The sequence below is a fragment of the Marmota marmota genome, unplaced genomic scaffold, assembly GCF_001458135.2.
Source record: "Marmota marmota marmota unplaced genomic scaffold, marMar, whole genome shotgun sequence".
NCBI classification, from domain to species: Eukaryota; Metazoa; Chordata; class Mammalia; order Rodentia; family Sciuridae; genus Marmota; species Marmota marmota.
Window position 1 is genome coordinate 15,478,264 of NW_026000068.1, and position 15,260 is coordinate 15,493,523.

Sequence of the window (15,260 nt, forward strand, 5' to 3'; positions counted from 1 at the left end):
CCCCCCCCCCCCATTTCTTATCATTAACGTGGTTATGTAATCTTTGCCTGAAAGAAGACCTGTTAGTGGCCCCCAACCCAGAACAAATGGGAGGAGTATATATATATATATATATATATATGTCTATTCCAAGAATTTTCAGATAGTAGACCTGAAACATAAGGTAGACCACACTTAAGGCCAAGTTTTTATAATATTTTATAACAATTTTTGGAAATGTTTACTCATTTGTATTATTCAGAAGTTGGCTGATCATATTTCCAAGTTTTTGAAAGAAAAAAGTTCTAACGTTTCTTCACAAAGGTTCTGAAAATAATTAGTGTTCATTTACATGTTTTCTTATTGTTTCCATAGTTTGTAAGTTAAAAATAATTATTCATTTTAAATAGAGATTTTAAGAGTATGTGTATATGTGTGTTTTGAAGACTAAATTGAAGATAAAGGACATGAGAGTCTAATATTTTATTTATCAATAAGGGGTTATTCCTTAGCTGCAAAACTTAAAAAAAAAATTTAAATCCTAATGTTTTTTGTTAAACATGTAGGCTAGTTCCTGGAGAATTGAGCAGCCTTAATATGATTCATATTTGAGATATGAACTTATATTTAAAAGGTATTAATGATATTTAAATTTTAGAGATAACTAATTCTATTAACCAAGCCAACTGGAAACTGAACTGTATTCTTTGTAAGGCTGGCAGAGCATATTAATAGAATATCTGAAGAGGAATAAGATAGATGAGTAAATATAATGTGTATTTCTTTTTCATTAGCTGTGTTCTTAATTATCAGAAATCAGTAAAATTTATATATTGAGTTATATAACCTTCCCTCTGAGGTGATCTCATCTTCATCAGTTTTATATCAGATATAAATAAGATGCATATTATATTTGGCCCCCAAATATAGTTTATTTTCTTGAATGATTTATTCTTTGTCTAATTCTTTCCAAAAGGGAATTATTGTGGTCAAAGAACAATTTTTAATGTCTGACAACAGAGAATTTATTGTGTAAGTTTTGCTGTTTTAATAGTATTCACCCTTTAAGCATTATGTTATAGACAGAAACCTTTAGTGATATAAAGACATGGAGAAAATGTTTAATGCGTGTGTGTGAGTTGTACAGTATACTTTGAAAAAACCCTGGTAGAATATACAATAAAATATTAGCTATGTTAAGTTATATTAACTATGGTTGTAATTTTTGTGTGGTGAAATTATAGAGTGTCTTGTATGTGTATGGATGTGTTTTGTCTATTATCTGATTCTTCTTTATTTGATACCCAGAAAACAGTTTTTAATATAAAAACAATTATCATTTACTCAGTTATAGAATACAAGGAGGAGCTCATTTAAAGACATTTTGTATTAAAAAAAAAACATTGAATGCACAATATTGGTTGACGGTGTGTTTTAGTAGTTGACATCGATTTGTAGTTTTAGGCTGCCTTAAAAGATACAAATGTGTAGTTCAGAGAAGGAAGTAAAGTCCACTGGAATCTCTGCAAACCCTGCCTTCCTCCTCTTTCCCTTTCTCTCCTACCTGCGTGCTGTGGATTTTACTCTTTCAAGGAGTCCACCAGGAGAGTTCAGAATGACTTTCTCATTCCTTCTCTGTAAGTTCCTTTTTCATCTTCTAATTTGTGTACTCAGGTGAGGTCCTTGCATCTTTTTTCTACTATCTGTCTTTTTCACAAGTACCATTTACCACATTATCTGAGGGGAACAGGAAAGGAAAAGATATTAGAATTGGCCTCTAGAATCCAAGCAACGTGATCTGATAGGTGATGACTATAGAAAAGTAGCTAATCAATGAATTCCATTTAGTTTATAGCATTTTAATGGAGGAATTGGAATTCATAAAGAATTTTGTGTTATCTTAAATTTTAATGACACCTGAATAGAAATCTTAAATGGTAACTTCATATTCTGAAATGCATGGGGCAGATTATAAGCTAACAGCAATATGTAAATTATCTAAAGATAACTGTGAGCCTCAAATTCCCACTCAGGGTAACCAGGAGCTTACATAAGACATAGTATTTTAACCAACTCATGTCTACCACTACCTAATAACAGGGTTCATATGGAGAATTGTATGTCATCCACTAAGACCTGTATAGGGCAGCATAATGAACATATTCTGACATGTTGCAGAAGTGTTCAAGTACATGGAAAGCAGAGCAATGGAAGTAGCACTTCAGAGGAATATGCCAATTGAAAGAACTGACAGAAAGCAGCTAGTGAGACTGCATGTCTCCTATAACTTCCCACTTGGGAAACCTGGCTCTAGACAAATGCTTGGGTAGGGGAGAATCTTTCATAGAGAAAAAAAAATTAAGTTAGTGAAGCTCTTAGAGATCTGATTTGTGCTTTGTTAAGATGGTATAAGACCTTGGAAATGGTATTGCCTATTTGTATTATATCCTAATAAAGGAACTCAGTGAAAGTGTTTTCACTCAGGTGAAAATGTATATTTTTAATGGACTTTAACGTTCTATTTTCCCTCAGGTTCTTCTTTTATTTGTTTAGTTCTGTGCACCTTGCTTGGATAATGATCTATGTAGACTAGCTGACATTTTGTTGTGTTTGGTTTGAATCTTCATATACAGTTATGCATTGCTTAACATTGTGTACATATTTTGAGACATGTCATTAGGCATTTTATTGTGGGAACATGGTAAGTGTACACTTTACACAAAGCTGGATAATATAGGTCAATAACTTGACATGCTCTCAAGACTCTCAGTAAGAACAAGGTGTATGAAGTTGCTTCTGGCATAATGCTGCACATTCTTTTACAGTAAACTTATTTTTATAAGTATAAGGAGTACACTCTAAAATAACAATAAAAAGTATGGCACAGTGAATATATAAACCAGTGACATGTTTTTTTTGTTAAGTATTATATACTATATGTAATTTTATCTGCTATACTTTCACTATGACTGGAAGTGCGGTAGGTTTGTTTATACCAATATCACCACAAATGTGAGCAATATACTACACTATGACATTAGGACAGCTACTGAGTCACTAGGTGATTGATACTTTTCAGTTTCATTGTAATCTTATGGGATTGCTATGATTATGTTCAGTCTGTTGCTGATTATATTAGGTACAAAATTATGCACAGGAACACATACACAGGAAATGAAAAGTTTTGGGGAAAAAAACCAAGAAGTGATTCAAGAGAAGACAGTACATGATAAAAGTTAATAAGATAGATGTGACAGATACACTATGACATAATTTTGTACCTAATACATCAGTGGTTCAAAATCTGGAACTTTGTAGAAGCTTTATTTTTTAAAAAGAGAAGTGCTTTTATGTTTCTGCAGATTTGGCATGGAGTAGGCTGAGGTCAGATTTGGTCATACTGGGTTTGAGCTGTTGGGTCCAGGAAGAGATGTTAATGGACAAAATAGCCTTAGAGCACAAGAGACCCATTAGGAAAACATCAGTGAAAATGTGGTAGTGGAGGTAATCTCCATGTTGTTTTAGTTCATTTCACCCATTTCTTATAAGCTTGCTGTGATGAGCAAAAACACATATAGTTTCTTCCCTTTGTTCTTTCCTATAGACAAAGAAACTTAAAACTGAAGAATTTTTTACAAAATTACCTGGCAGATTCTTAAATCATCATCTCTGTCTCTGCTAGATTTCTATAGCAGGACCCAGTTGCAACTGGATTATAAATTTATCAGAAAATTTATATGCATCTAAAGGGAATATAAACACATGCCAACTATGAGTTTATGGTGGGGAGGGAATGAATCTGATGGTGATTTCTCAACCCAGAAAATAAAAATCTTGGAGAAAAATTTTTAAGATCTCTTTTATTTGTGTCTTGCATTTTCTCTTTGCTGTCCTTTCCTTTCATCTCTTTATTTTTTCTGGATTTTGTAACATTATCAGTTCCAAAGCAGAGATATTTCTTTCCTAATATCTAATTTTTAAAATTTGTTCATCTATTCTTAAAGACATTAAAAATGTGATATTAATGTAACTTTAATAACTACAGATATCGGGAGGCAATTCAGAAGTGGGATGAAGCACTACAGTTAACCCCAAATGATGCTACCCTCTATGAGATGAAATCACAGGTAATAATTTGCAAAATTTCACTTTGATTGTGAAATTATGCTGTTTGTTTGGTGAGCAGTGATGAACCAAAATAGTGTTTCCTCCCATTTTTCTTTTACAAATATAATTTATTTAAAATTTTTATCATAATATTTATGGCTCTGCCATATAAATAAAATTAGAAATTTATTTGCCTTAACAATGAATGTAACTGTTATTTAACCTAATTATAAGATATCCATATACTTATATCTAATCAATTATATCTTTTAAAAAGTTACATTGTAGTGGAGCACCTATAGCTTATTTTTCTTCAAAATTAGGATGAATTGGGTTCTGCATGAAATTTCTCTAAAAATGGCTGAGGCCCTAGCAATGGTTAGATTAGATGCACCTTATTAATAGTTTAAAAGTTACATTTGTCTTTAAAAATACATTTTTTAGTATTTTGTAGGAAAGTCTATAAAGAAAACCTCTGAGCACTCAAATTAGGCTATCCAAGCAACTTCAAAAGTCTCAGAACATTAACCACATTTTTGGTAGAGTTCATCCTTGATCTGGGTGCCTAATAAATGTTTTTCAGATAATGACGTCAAACATGAAACACATGCTTTATTAATTTGATTTTAGTTTATCCAGAAAAGCTTGAATAAATTATGTCCACTGAAGCAAGTGCTATGAGGACCTTCATTTCTCGATCTTAAAATATTTATATAATAAGGCATAATTTAGGGCAAACTGTATGAAAACTTTAATTTGGAGCCTGATAATGATGCTGTCATAAAAAATGTTCTAAAATGTTAATGCCCCCAACAATTATAGATAAAACCCAACCCTTTCTCATAGACTAAAAGTGGAGAAGACTTGAACTCCCTGATTTTTCTGGTTTTTATGGTTTGAAAAGCCCAGTTATGAGGATGTCTGTGGAGTGTCAAAATAATTTTCACATGAGGGAGATGTTCACTAGGGACAGGATGGCTGGTTGAACAAATTAATTTACCTCCTTGAACAGCAAAGCTTGGAGTTTTCTTAACAAACACATTGTAAATGGAATAAATAAAAGTGGAAATGGGAGTTCAAATAGATCTGAATTACCATGTCCAGAATAGAACCACTTGGTTTTGACCAGATAGACATAGAATTCAGTAGCTGGAAAGGGAGAGTTTTATTTTCTTGTTTTTTTAGGAGAGAAAAGATTAAATTTCTGATCTCAAATAGCAAAGGAGGGGTAAAAACCACTGAAATGCTATGTTTACCAGATTAAAATATACTCAAGAAATGAAAATCTTCGTTTATTAATCAGTAGTTTATTAGTTTATATATATATTACTCACAGTTTTTCTCTTCTTCTTCCTTTTGGCTTATAGGTTCTGATGTCTCTTCATGAAATGTTCCCAGCAGTACATGCTGCAGAAATGGCTGTACAACGAAACCCACATTCATGGGAGTCTTGGCAAACTTTGGGGCGTGCTCAGCTTGGATTAGGAGAGATAGTCCTGGTAAGGATGTCAGAATCATTATAATTCTGAATTTTAAAGTTTATTTTGACATATTTTTGATCAACCAAACCTGAAGGCAAGTAGTCATTTCTCAAGTCTGTATAAAAAATAAATACAAAATCACCTCTTTAAAAGCATTATTTTATAAACACAGATCAAAGCTATTACTGAACATCTTTTATGATTATTAGCACCAATTATATCAGGATAAGAGTATTTTTTAGCTATTTGGTATCATGAAAATTAAAAACAAAAATTTAACTTAAAACATTAGCATTTGGTTAACCATATTTAAACAGACAATAAGCAACTTCTGGCTTTGTTCTTTGGATCATTAGGTTTACTGCATTATAAAGTGATAACAGTGTTATCATGGAGATGAAGCCACTAATAGATTTTGTAGGGAAAAGAAGACAGAATATGGGAGATAAATGATGCTAAATATTTAAACTGAAAAGTTGCTGGACTTAGGGGAAAGTGGGGAAGGATAGAAACTTATGAAAATAAAATAGTCATTATGTGAAATTTACTATCAATGGTACTAAGTGCATCTCTTTTTTTTCCTTTATTGGCACATTATAATTATACATAATTGTACGATTATAACATATGTACACACAATAAAACAGTATAAATTTTTTTAGAAATCAAAAATTTAATGACAAATGCAAATACAACCAAATCAATAATAATATTAAATGTGAATAATTGAAAAAAAACTATCAAAAAAGAGGTTTTCAGACTGCAGTTTTTTTAAGCAATTTATTTATAATTTATTCATTGTTCAATATTTTTATTTATTTTTTTAAATTTGTTTTAATTAGTTAAACATGACAGTACAAAGATCTTGACATATCATATATTTGAATCAAATGGGGTATAATTTCTCATTTTTCTGAGTGTACAGGTTGCAGAATCACATTGGTCATGCAGTCACATATATACATACAGCAATAATAATGTCTATTTTATTCTGCTGTCCTTCCTTTCCCCCCTTCCCCTCCCCTCCCCTCCCATCACTTCTCTTTACCCAATCTAATGTGACACACTTCTTTTTTTTTTTCTTTTTCCTCACATTGTCATACATGTATTCTGTATAACGATGAGGGTCTCCTTCCATCTTCCGTGCAATTCCCCTTCTCCCTCCCGTTCCCTCCCACTTCTCTTCCCTATTTATTGATAGTCTTCTTCTCATGCTCTTCCTCCCTATCCCATTTTGAGTCACCCCCTTATATCAGAGAAGACATTCGGCATTTGTTTTTTAGGGATTGGCTAACTTCACTTAGCATAATCTGCTCTAATGCCATCCATTTGCCTGCAAATGCCATGATCTTGTTATTTTTTAGTGCTGAGTAATATTCCACTGTGTATAAATGCCACATTTTTAATCCATTCATCTATTGAAGGGCATCTAGGTTGGTTCCACATTCTAGCTATTGTGAATTATGCTGCTGTAAACATTGATGTGGCTGTGTCCCTGTAGTATGCTGTTTTTAGGTCTTTTGGGTATAGTCTGAGAAGAAGAATAGCTGTATCAAATGGTGGTTACATTCCCAGCTTTAAAAGGAATCTCCTACTGCTTTCCAAATTGGCTGCACCAATTTGCACGTCCCACCAGCAATGTATGCAGTGTACCTGCCCCCGTCCCCCCCCCCCCCCCCGATCCTTTAATTTCTTTCACCTGTCTGATTGCTCTGGCTAGTGCTTCCAGAACTATATTGAATACAAGTGGTGAGAGAGGGCATCCCTGTCTTGTTCCAGATTTTAGAGGGAATCCCTTCAATTTTTCTCCATTTAGAATGATGCTGGCCTGAGGCTTAGCGTAGATAGCTTTTACAATGTTGAGGTAAGTTCTTAAAACAGTATAATTTGATCAGCCATTCCCCAGTACTTCTGCTTTTCCTCCTCTCCCTCCCCGCCGCCCCATCCCCTTCTTCTATTCTATTGGTCTCCCTAAGTGCATCTCTTAACATGTCTGAACTGTACCTTGTTGGTAGCAAAGGCTAGTAAAAATAACTAGGTAAGAATTGGCTGTGAAAACTATCTTCTTTTTATTTTTCAACAGTGTAATATCTATAGAAGTGTTTGCAAATATAATAATGACAAATAACTCGTTTATCATTAACTGAATTAATGACTTTTTATGGTTTATTAGTCTTTTACATTTAAAAATAAAACAAATCTTAAAAGCTTTAAAGTATGGGCTCCTTGATAAATCCTGAATTTAATGTTACTAACAATGATTTTAATAAACTGTGGACGACTTAGATTTTTCTGGTACTCTTATAAGGATATTATTATTATTTTTTATTCACAGAAAAGTGTTTGTCAAATTCTCAGAAATAATGATTTTTAATGAGAAAATAATTAGACAAAAGTAACTCGAAAGTGATAATCTCAAAGGACATCCAATGTTGATGAAAACCAGTTTAACAAAGTATCATTTTCTTTTCCTGTCATTTAGCATTATCATTTCTCTCTCTCTTTTTTTTTTCACCTGAAGACTTAAATCATTCCGGAATTGGCACAAAAGAAATTCAGGTTTTTTTTTTTTTCCTAATAGAGCAGTGGAGGTCAGGGGACCTATCATAAAATGCTATTTTTTTTCATATCCTTTTTATTAAAAACTTAAAAATCATTGTCTATTTCACTTATTGTTTTTGGTAATGGAAAAAAAATCTCTAGAACATAGTGCTTAGCAATAATTGTTTTTTATAGGGAAAATGTAGTTCAGTAAGAAAAAAGCTAATAAAAATGAAGTTATTTAATATTTGAAGTTTTTTGAATAAGAGTACCATATGTTCACCTGTTTTGCTTTTTTCCCCCCTATAAATAGATCCTGTCGTGAGGTTTTGGAGAAATTGAAAGTGTTATCTCCCTTCCCCATTTTTATTTATTTATTTATTTATTTATTTTTGATTTGCAACCTGTGTCAGTTTTATTGGAATATTCGCAGATTTGAAAATTAAGGACTTACTGGGTTAAGGGTGAAGGAAGCTCAGGGGAATGCTAGGCTGTGGGAGAAAGCATGTCAGGAGCTGAAGAAATTTTTGTATGGTAGGAGCCATGAGAGAAAAGCTGAGCAGATCAATCTTACAATGTCAGCAGGGCAAGACCATGGAGCACAGCCATGCAGAGTAGAGACAGACTCCGAAGAATGCTAAGGATCCATTCCCCATTTAAATGTAATTGTTTAGGGCTCTAACTTGGAAAAATCTCAATTTGTAATTTTTATATAGATTTAAGCTGTTCTTTTAAAAGTCTGGAATGGTTAAATGATAAAGGATTTTATTCAGACTGTCATAAGGAAGGGACTTTATGAAAAATATTTTTGAAAGCAATCTGAAATTCCTAACATCTGACCGTCCTTACTGCTGTATTACCTTTAAGGACAAAAACATAAGAAAACACATGAATAAAAATTAAAAGTTACTTAAGATTAAATGTCAAGAGTTGGTTATATCTCCATGAATAATTATTTAGGTTTTCTGAGAGTTGGGTGTCTAGACTGGAAAATACTTAGGAAATGTAGAGAGTGAGAGGCAATGATATGGGGGGGTGGGAGAGAGAGAGAGAGAGAAAAGGTAGGATTGGACTTCATTATAGTCCTAGTTTAAGAAAAGGAAGGATGAATTAATGAGAAAGCTGAAGAGAATCATTCTGTGTGAAGGAATGGAGTTGTGGAGAAAGGAATATATAAGATTATTTATCCTGGAGAAGTTGGAAGGGAAAATAGATTAGGAAAAGCAAGAAATACCAGGAGGTGTACCAGTGCTGGGAAGGATGATTGGATTAGCTTCTCATGGTCCTTAGCCTTCAGTGCAGAACTAGTTTTGAGGTCTCCAATTTCAGTCTCTCATAACTCATTTTTAGCTTTTGATTTTTCTTCATGCCAATATATGATTTATTTATTTATTTACTAATGTTTTCTCTGTTGTCCAAGTTTTATTTTACTAATGGTTTTAATATTTTGTGTAAGCAAACTTCTAGTGAAAGTTTCTAGTTCCCCTCTTGTAATTATCATTATAATGGGGTTGTGTGAGATAATTTCCAAAAGGAAGATATTGAAGTGTTTAAAAATTTTACTTGTGCGAGAGAGAGAGAGAGAGAGAGAGAGAGAGAGAGAGAGAGAGAAGAGTCTTAATGAAAAAAATGAAGGAATTGTCTCTACTGATTTGGTCAAAATAGTTGAATAAAGTGAATAGCCACTGGGGGGAAAAATTTTTACTTGTGCATTTTTAGTTAAATTAATTACTGTTGATTTTGAGTTTGGCTGCATTATATTTTCTGATATTAAATAGCAGAGTCAAATTTGAATTACAGCCTTTTATAAGTGTTATATTGGGACACTTAAGGTAAGAGTTGAGAAATCAAGAAGGAATTTTGCTTCAAAAAATAAAATTTAAGAGTTTTATTAATTTTTGGTATGTTTAAGTGATATCATAAGATCTATCATCAAAATTTTAAGTCTATAATACAGAATTGTTAACTATTGGTATGATCTTCTACAGAAGGTGTTTACAATTTATCTCTTTAGCTGTCACCAATAACCATTCTGTTTGTTGATTCTGTTAATTTGACTGTTTTAGATCTCATTCAAATGGAATTATACAATATTTGTCCTTTTATAACTAACTTGTTTTGCTTAGCATGATGTCATCAGGGTTCCATCCATGTGGTTTTATATTGCAGAGTTTACTGCAGCCTTTTGTAAGGCTGAGCAATGACCTATATATACACCAAATTTTCTTATCCATTCATCTGTTGACAGGCAGTTAGGTTGCTTCCATATTGGCTATTAGAAGTAGTGCTGCAGAGAAATGAGAGTGCTACTCTGGAATTTGATTTGCTAGTGTTTTGTTGAGGATTTTTGCATCTTATTTTTATGAGGTATATTGGCCTGTAGTTTTCTTAGGTTGTCTCTGTTTGCCTTTGCTATTATGGTAAGGCAGGCCTCATAAAACAAGTTTGCCAGCGTTCACTCTTGCTCAGTTTTTGTCATAACTTTGAGAAGAACTGGCATTAATTCTTCTTTAAAGAATTATCAATTCAGTCTCTGTACTAGTTATAGGTATGTTAAGACTTGGTACTTCTTCACAGTTCAGTCTTGGTAAGTTATATATTTTTAGGAATTTTACTCATTTTTTCTAAGTTATGCAGTTGTTGGCATGTAATTATTCATAGTAGTTTCTTATGATCCTTTGTATTTCTGTGGCATCAGTTTCAGTATTTCCTCTTTAATTTTTCATTTTTGAGTCTTTTTTCATAGCAAATCTAGCTAAAAGTTTTAAGCTTTTTTCCGTTTTACTCAGTATATTTATTTTTATAACCATCCCTGTTCATACTATTTTTGCTGCTCTAATAACTAATTGATAGGGAAGGATTTACAGTTACCATAAAATGAGTTTACAAGTGTTTATTCTTGCTCAATTTTTGTTATAACTTGAGAATAATTGGCATAATTCTTCTTTAAAGAATTGTTGATTCTTTTTAAAATTATTTTCTATTTGTTGTATAGTTCTGTTTTCTGTCTTTCCTCTCTTGCTACTTTCTTTGTATTTTGATGTTTTTTGTGTTGCTATGCTTTGATTCCTTTTTCTTTTTGGGGGTTGGGTACTGGGGATTGAACTCAGGGGCACTCTACCACTGAGCCACATCCCCAGCCCTGATTTATATTTTATTTAGAGACAGGGTCTCACTGGGTTGCTTAGTACCTCGCTTTTTGCTGAGGCTTTCTTTGAACTCGCCATACTCCTATCTCAGCCTCTCAAGCTGCTGGGATTACAGGCATGTGCCACCACCTGGCTGATTCCTTTTTCTTTTTAGTAATTTATGCAAGTATTTTCTTCGTAATTGTCATGAGGCACATATAAAATATCTTATAACTTTATCTTAGTTTTTTAAGTTTAGTCACATAAAAAATTAACAGCATTATTTCCTTCCATGGTTTGTGTTGTTGTACAAATCAATCTATTTATATTATGCAATTTTAATACTTTTATCTTTTCACTTTTATAATAGAATTCAATGGCTTGCCTCCCATTATTATAGTATTATAATATTCTGTATATATTTATGTATTCACATTTACCAGCAAATTTTATACTTTCTTAAGCTATTGTGTTTCATTTTAACTTGAACTTCCTGTAGCATTTCACATAAGGTAGACTAGTGGTGATGAACTCCCTTTGCTTTTGTTTGCTTCAGAAAGATTTTATCTCTCTGTTTTCAAAGGGCAGTTTTTCCAGATATAGTATTCTTGGTTGGCTTTTTTCCCCTTGCTTTTTGTTTTTTTGTTCAACACTTTACCACCTTCTGGCCTGAAAGTTTTCTGTTAAGAAATATTCTGATAGTCTTATTGGAGTTACGTACGTGTGTGTGTGTGTGTGTGTGTGTATCCAGTTGTTTTCCTCTTGCTGCTTTCAAAGGTTTCTCTTTTGTTTTTGATCATTGACAGTGTGATTATGTCTTTTGTGGATTTCTTTCTGTTTAATAATATTCAAGGATCCCTTGGGGTTCCTCAGATCTGAATGTTTAATCTCCTTTTCCAGATTTGAAAAATTTTCAGTCACTGTTCTTTGACTAAGTTTTATAGTCTTTCCTCTGTTCTGTCTACTCCTTCTTGGACTCCTAGAATGTACATATTAGTCCACTTGATGGTGTCTCATAGATCCCTTAAGCTTTCCTCACATGTTTCTTTCTCCCTCTCTTCCCCCCCTTCTCCCACCCTCTTTCATTTCTCTGACTTCATAATTATAGTAACCGAGTTCACTGGTCCTTTCTTTTGCTTGTTCTAGTCTGATGTTGAACCCCTCTGGTTATTTTTTCAATGTTATTTCTAGTTATTTTAGAATCAATGATTTCTCTTTGGTACTTTTTAATATTTTTTATTTCTTAACATCTGTTGCTTATTTCTTAAATTTTTTTTATCAGCAAAATGTGATATATCTATTTACTGAACCATTATTTAGCGGTAACAATAAATGAAATATTGACTGACACATGGTACATCATGTATGGACTTTGAAAACAATATGCTAAGTGAAATAAACCAGAATAGTGCCTAGAACATAGCAACCACTCAGTAAATGTTAGCATTACCAAGATCTAAGCTCTTGGCTCTAATAGTATATATTTCTGATATCTTTCTGATTGTGGGTTAGCCCAGGAAATTTCCCTTTGTATATTTGGTGGTCTATAAAGGTCAAACAATATATTTGCTTTGTCTTGAACTTTTGTACCTCTGTTTTACTGGTGTTCAGTCCATCAGCATTGTACCAGTTACTTTCTTTCATACTCTATAATTTTTTTCTACTGTAATCACCCAGTGGTTAGAACAAAGCCCCAGTTTCTCTCCTTAATGTTCTCATACATTAAAATAATGCATTATGTATGTGTAGGTGTCAATCAGTATACCTACACTCTCAGAGATGTATACTGAATTTTAGAAACAAAATTTTAGAAACAAAATAAATGAAAAACTTTCACCTGTTTTTTCCCAGGCAATTCGAAGTTTTCAGGTAGCCCTTCATATCTATCCAATGAACCCTGAACTATGGAAAGAAGACCTTTCTTGGGCAAGAACACTTCAGGAGCAGCAGAAGGTAGCACAGAGGATTAAGAAAAGTGAAGCACCATCTGAAGGAACACATTTTTCACCAAAGTCAATTCCTGACTATGACTTTGAAAGCGATGAGATTGTTGCTGTTTGTGCAGCTATTGCTGAAAAACAGAAGACAGTTTCAGCAAATAAAACAATGGTTATTGTGTCAGCTTCTGGGACTGTTGAGACTGTAACTGAGAAGGAGGATGGTGCTACCCCACCAGATGGCTCTGTTTTTATCAAAGCCCGATGAAGCAATATGCAGAAAGGAGTTATTTGAATCTTTTTGATTGCAACTTAAGTTTAGACATTAGGGACATTTACTCTGGAGAAAGAAGGCAGAACTACTGTTTGTATAATAAGTTTTTCAGATGAATATAAAAACTAAATGGTAGAATTATAGTGTTTGGACTATGCCTTGATAAGTTACAATTTATGCTTCTTAAAATTAGAATTCTGAGTGAAATATGTTTTGATTGATAAACTTAGTTTGTTTAAAATCTGAATGAATACATTCTTAAGGATTCAACTTGAGAAGTGTATTCTTGAATAGTGACTAACTTGGTGGCCATTGTTTTTAAAATATTGACTTATTGACTTTTGTTTTATGATAAAGGCAGTGTGTGATTTCTTTCTCTCCTAGAGATATGCTGCTTGTTACCCTTCACTCTTCCATTTTTCCTGCTTCACTAAAGTAAGTCTTCACAAAGCTTGAATATTTTTGACATTCATTTTGATTCAAAATTACCATTTGGTAATATGTGAAATTTTTGAAAGTTTGTCTGAAAATGTGTGCAAATGTGTACATTCTGAACATTTTCTTGATGCTTTTAATTCAGATTTGTACTTCTGTTTTGACTTTAAAGTTCTATCAGTGGCATTTGTGTTCTTAGATGTGTGAAATACTGATATATGTCAAAATGATGGTTTTATTATTTTCATTGTTATGGTTACAGATGTGTCATAACAGATTGTGCTCCAAAATTATCACAATCAAAACCCAAATTTCTTTTCCTTGTTTTTAGATGCTTAAAAAGCCCTGAGAATATTTGTTGGTTGCGATGATTTAGAATTACTTTTCCAAATATCTTTTGGAACTATTTAGTGAAATGAAAAACAATTAAAATTTAAATATGTACCATATCTTTCTAAAAATAAAGCAGTAGGGATATTGTTAAAATGCCAGTGAATGAACAAGCAAAAAATACATAGACACTGGAATGTGATTTATGGTATAATCTCATGAATGTGAGGATGTATTAAAGAAGTTGTTTGTTGAAAGAACACATTTGTAAATCAGTACTATCATTGTTAATATGATTATTTTTATACTGTATATTGCCGTACAACCCTATAGGACTGTTGGGAACTGTTATTGTGACACTCAGGAAGATATTATTGGCATAAAATTAATTTTATCTTTTAGAGATGAGAGTTAGCTACTTTTTGTGTGATCTTACCTAACACTGTTGGAGCATGTGAATAATGGTCTACATTTTTGTGAGAATTCCATTTTTAAAATTTTTGTTCTAGTAGAAGAAAGCCTATTTTCTTTTTCAGAGTTAGAGAAATCAACACTTGCCTTAAAAAGTATTATAGTTTTCCCCTAGGTTATATCATCAAAAAGCCCTGGTTAAAGAGATGAGTTTTAGAATGATAAAAATATTACTTATTTTATTTTGTTTAATAAGGAATATTCTCAAAGGGAGGTGGGTACTAGAGAAGTGATTTGTCAACATTTGGTATGTTGTTTTGTGCAATGGATATTTGTTTATTGTGAAATATGTGAATAAATAGTTTTTTTCCTGAATTTTGAAGATTTCCCCATTTTATGTTGTTAGCTTTTGAAAAATTTGATTGATTTTTACTTAACTTCTTATGTGAAAGTAATGTATAGTAAGCATCTTGCATGTTTCCTCATACATGAAGTGCTCAGTAAATGCTAGCTATTTCTATGAAAAATTTGCATTAGTTTGGAGATACTTAACCTGTCTCCTCTGATTTTAAGAAAGAACTCCATGATCTTTCCTTATCTGAAAGTGAGAAGTCACTACTTTCAATTTTTTAGGACA

The 15,260-nt window shown here is 32.5% G+C and overlaps 1 protein-coding gene across 2 annotated transcripts in view; it reads left to right on the forward strand.

Moving 5' to 3' along the window:
• Ttc33 (tetratricopeptide repeat domain 33) overlaps positions 1-14,996 on the forward strand; it is a 50,173-nt gene extending 35,177 nt beyond the window's left edge. For both annotated transcript variants that reach the window (XM_048814037.1, XM_015490485.2), the window contains exons 3-5: positions 4,025-4,106; positions 5,454-5,585; positions 13,088-14,996. In XM_048814037.1, coding sequence (XP_048669994.1) covers positions 4,025-4,106; positions 5,454-5,585; positions 13,088-13,441 — 568 coding nt within the window. In that variant the 3' untranslated portion in view covers positions 13,442-14,996. The remainder of the gene's footprint in view (positions 1-4,024; positions 4,107-5,453; positions 5,586-13,087) is intronic.
• The last annotated feature ends 264 nt before the right edge of the window (positions 14,997-15,260 follow it).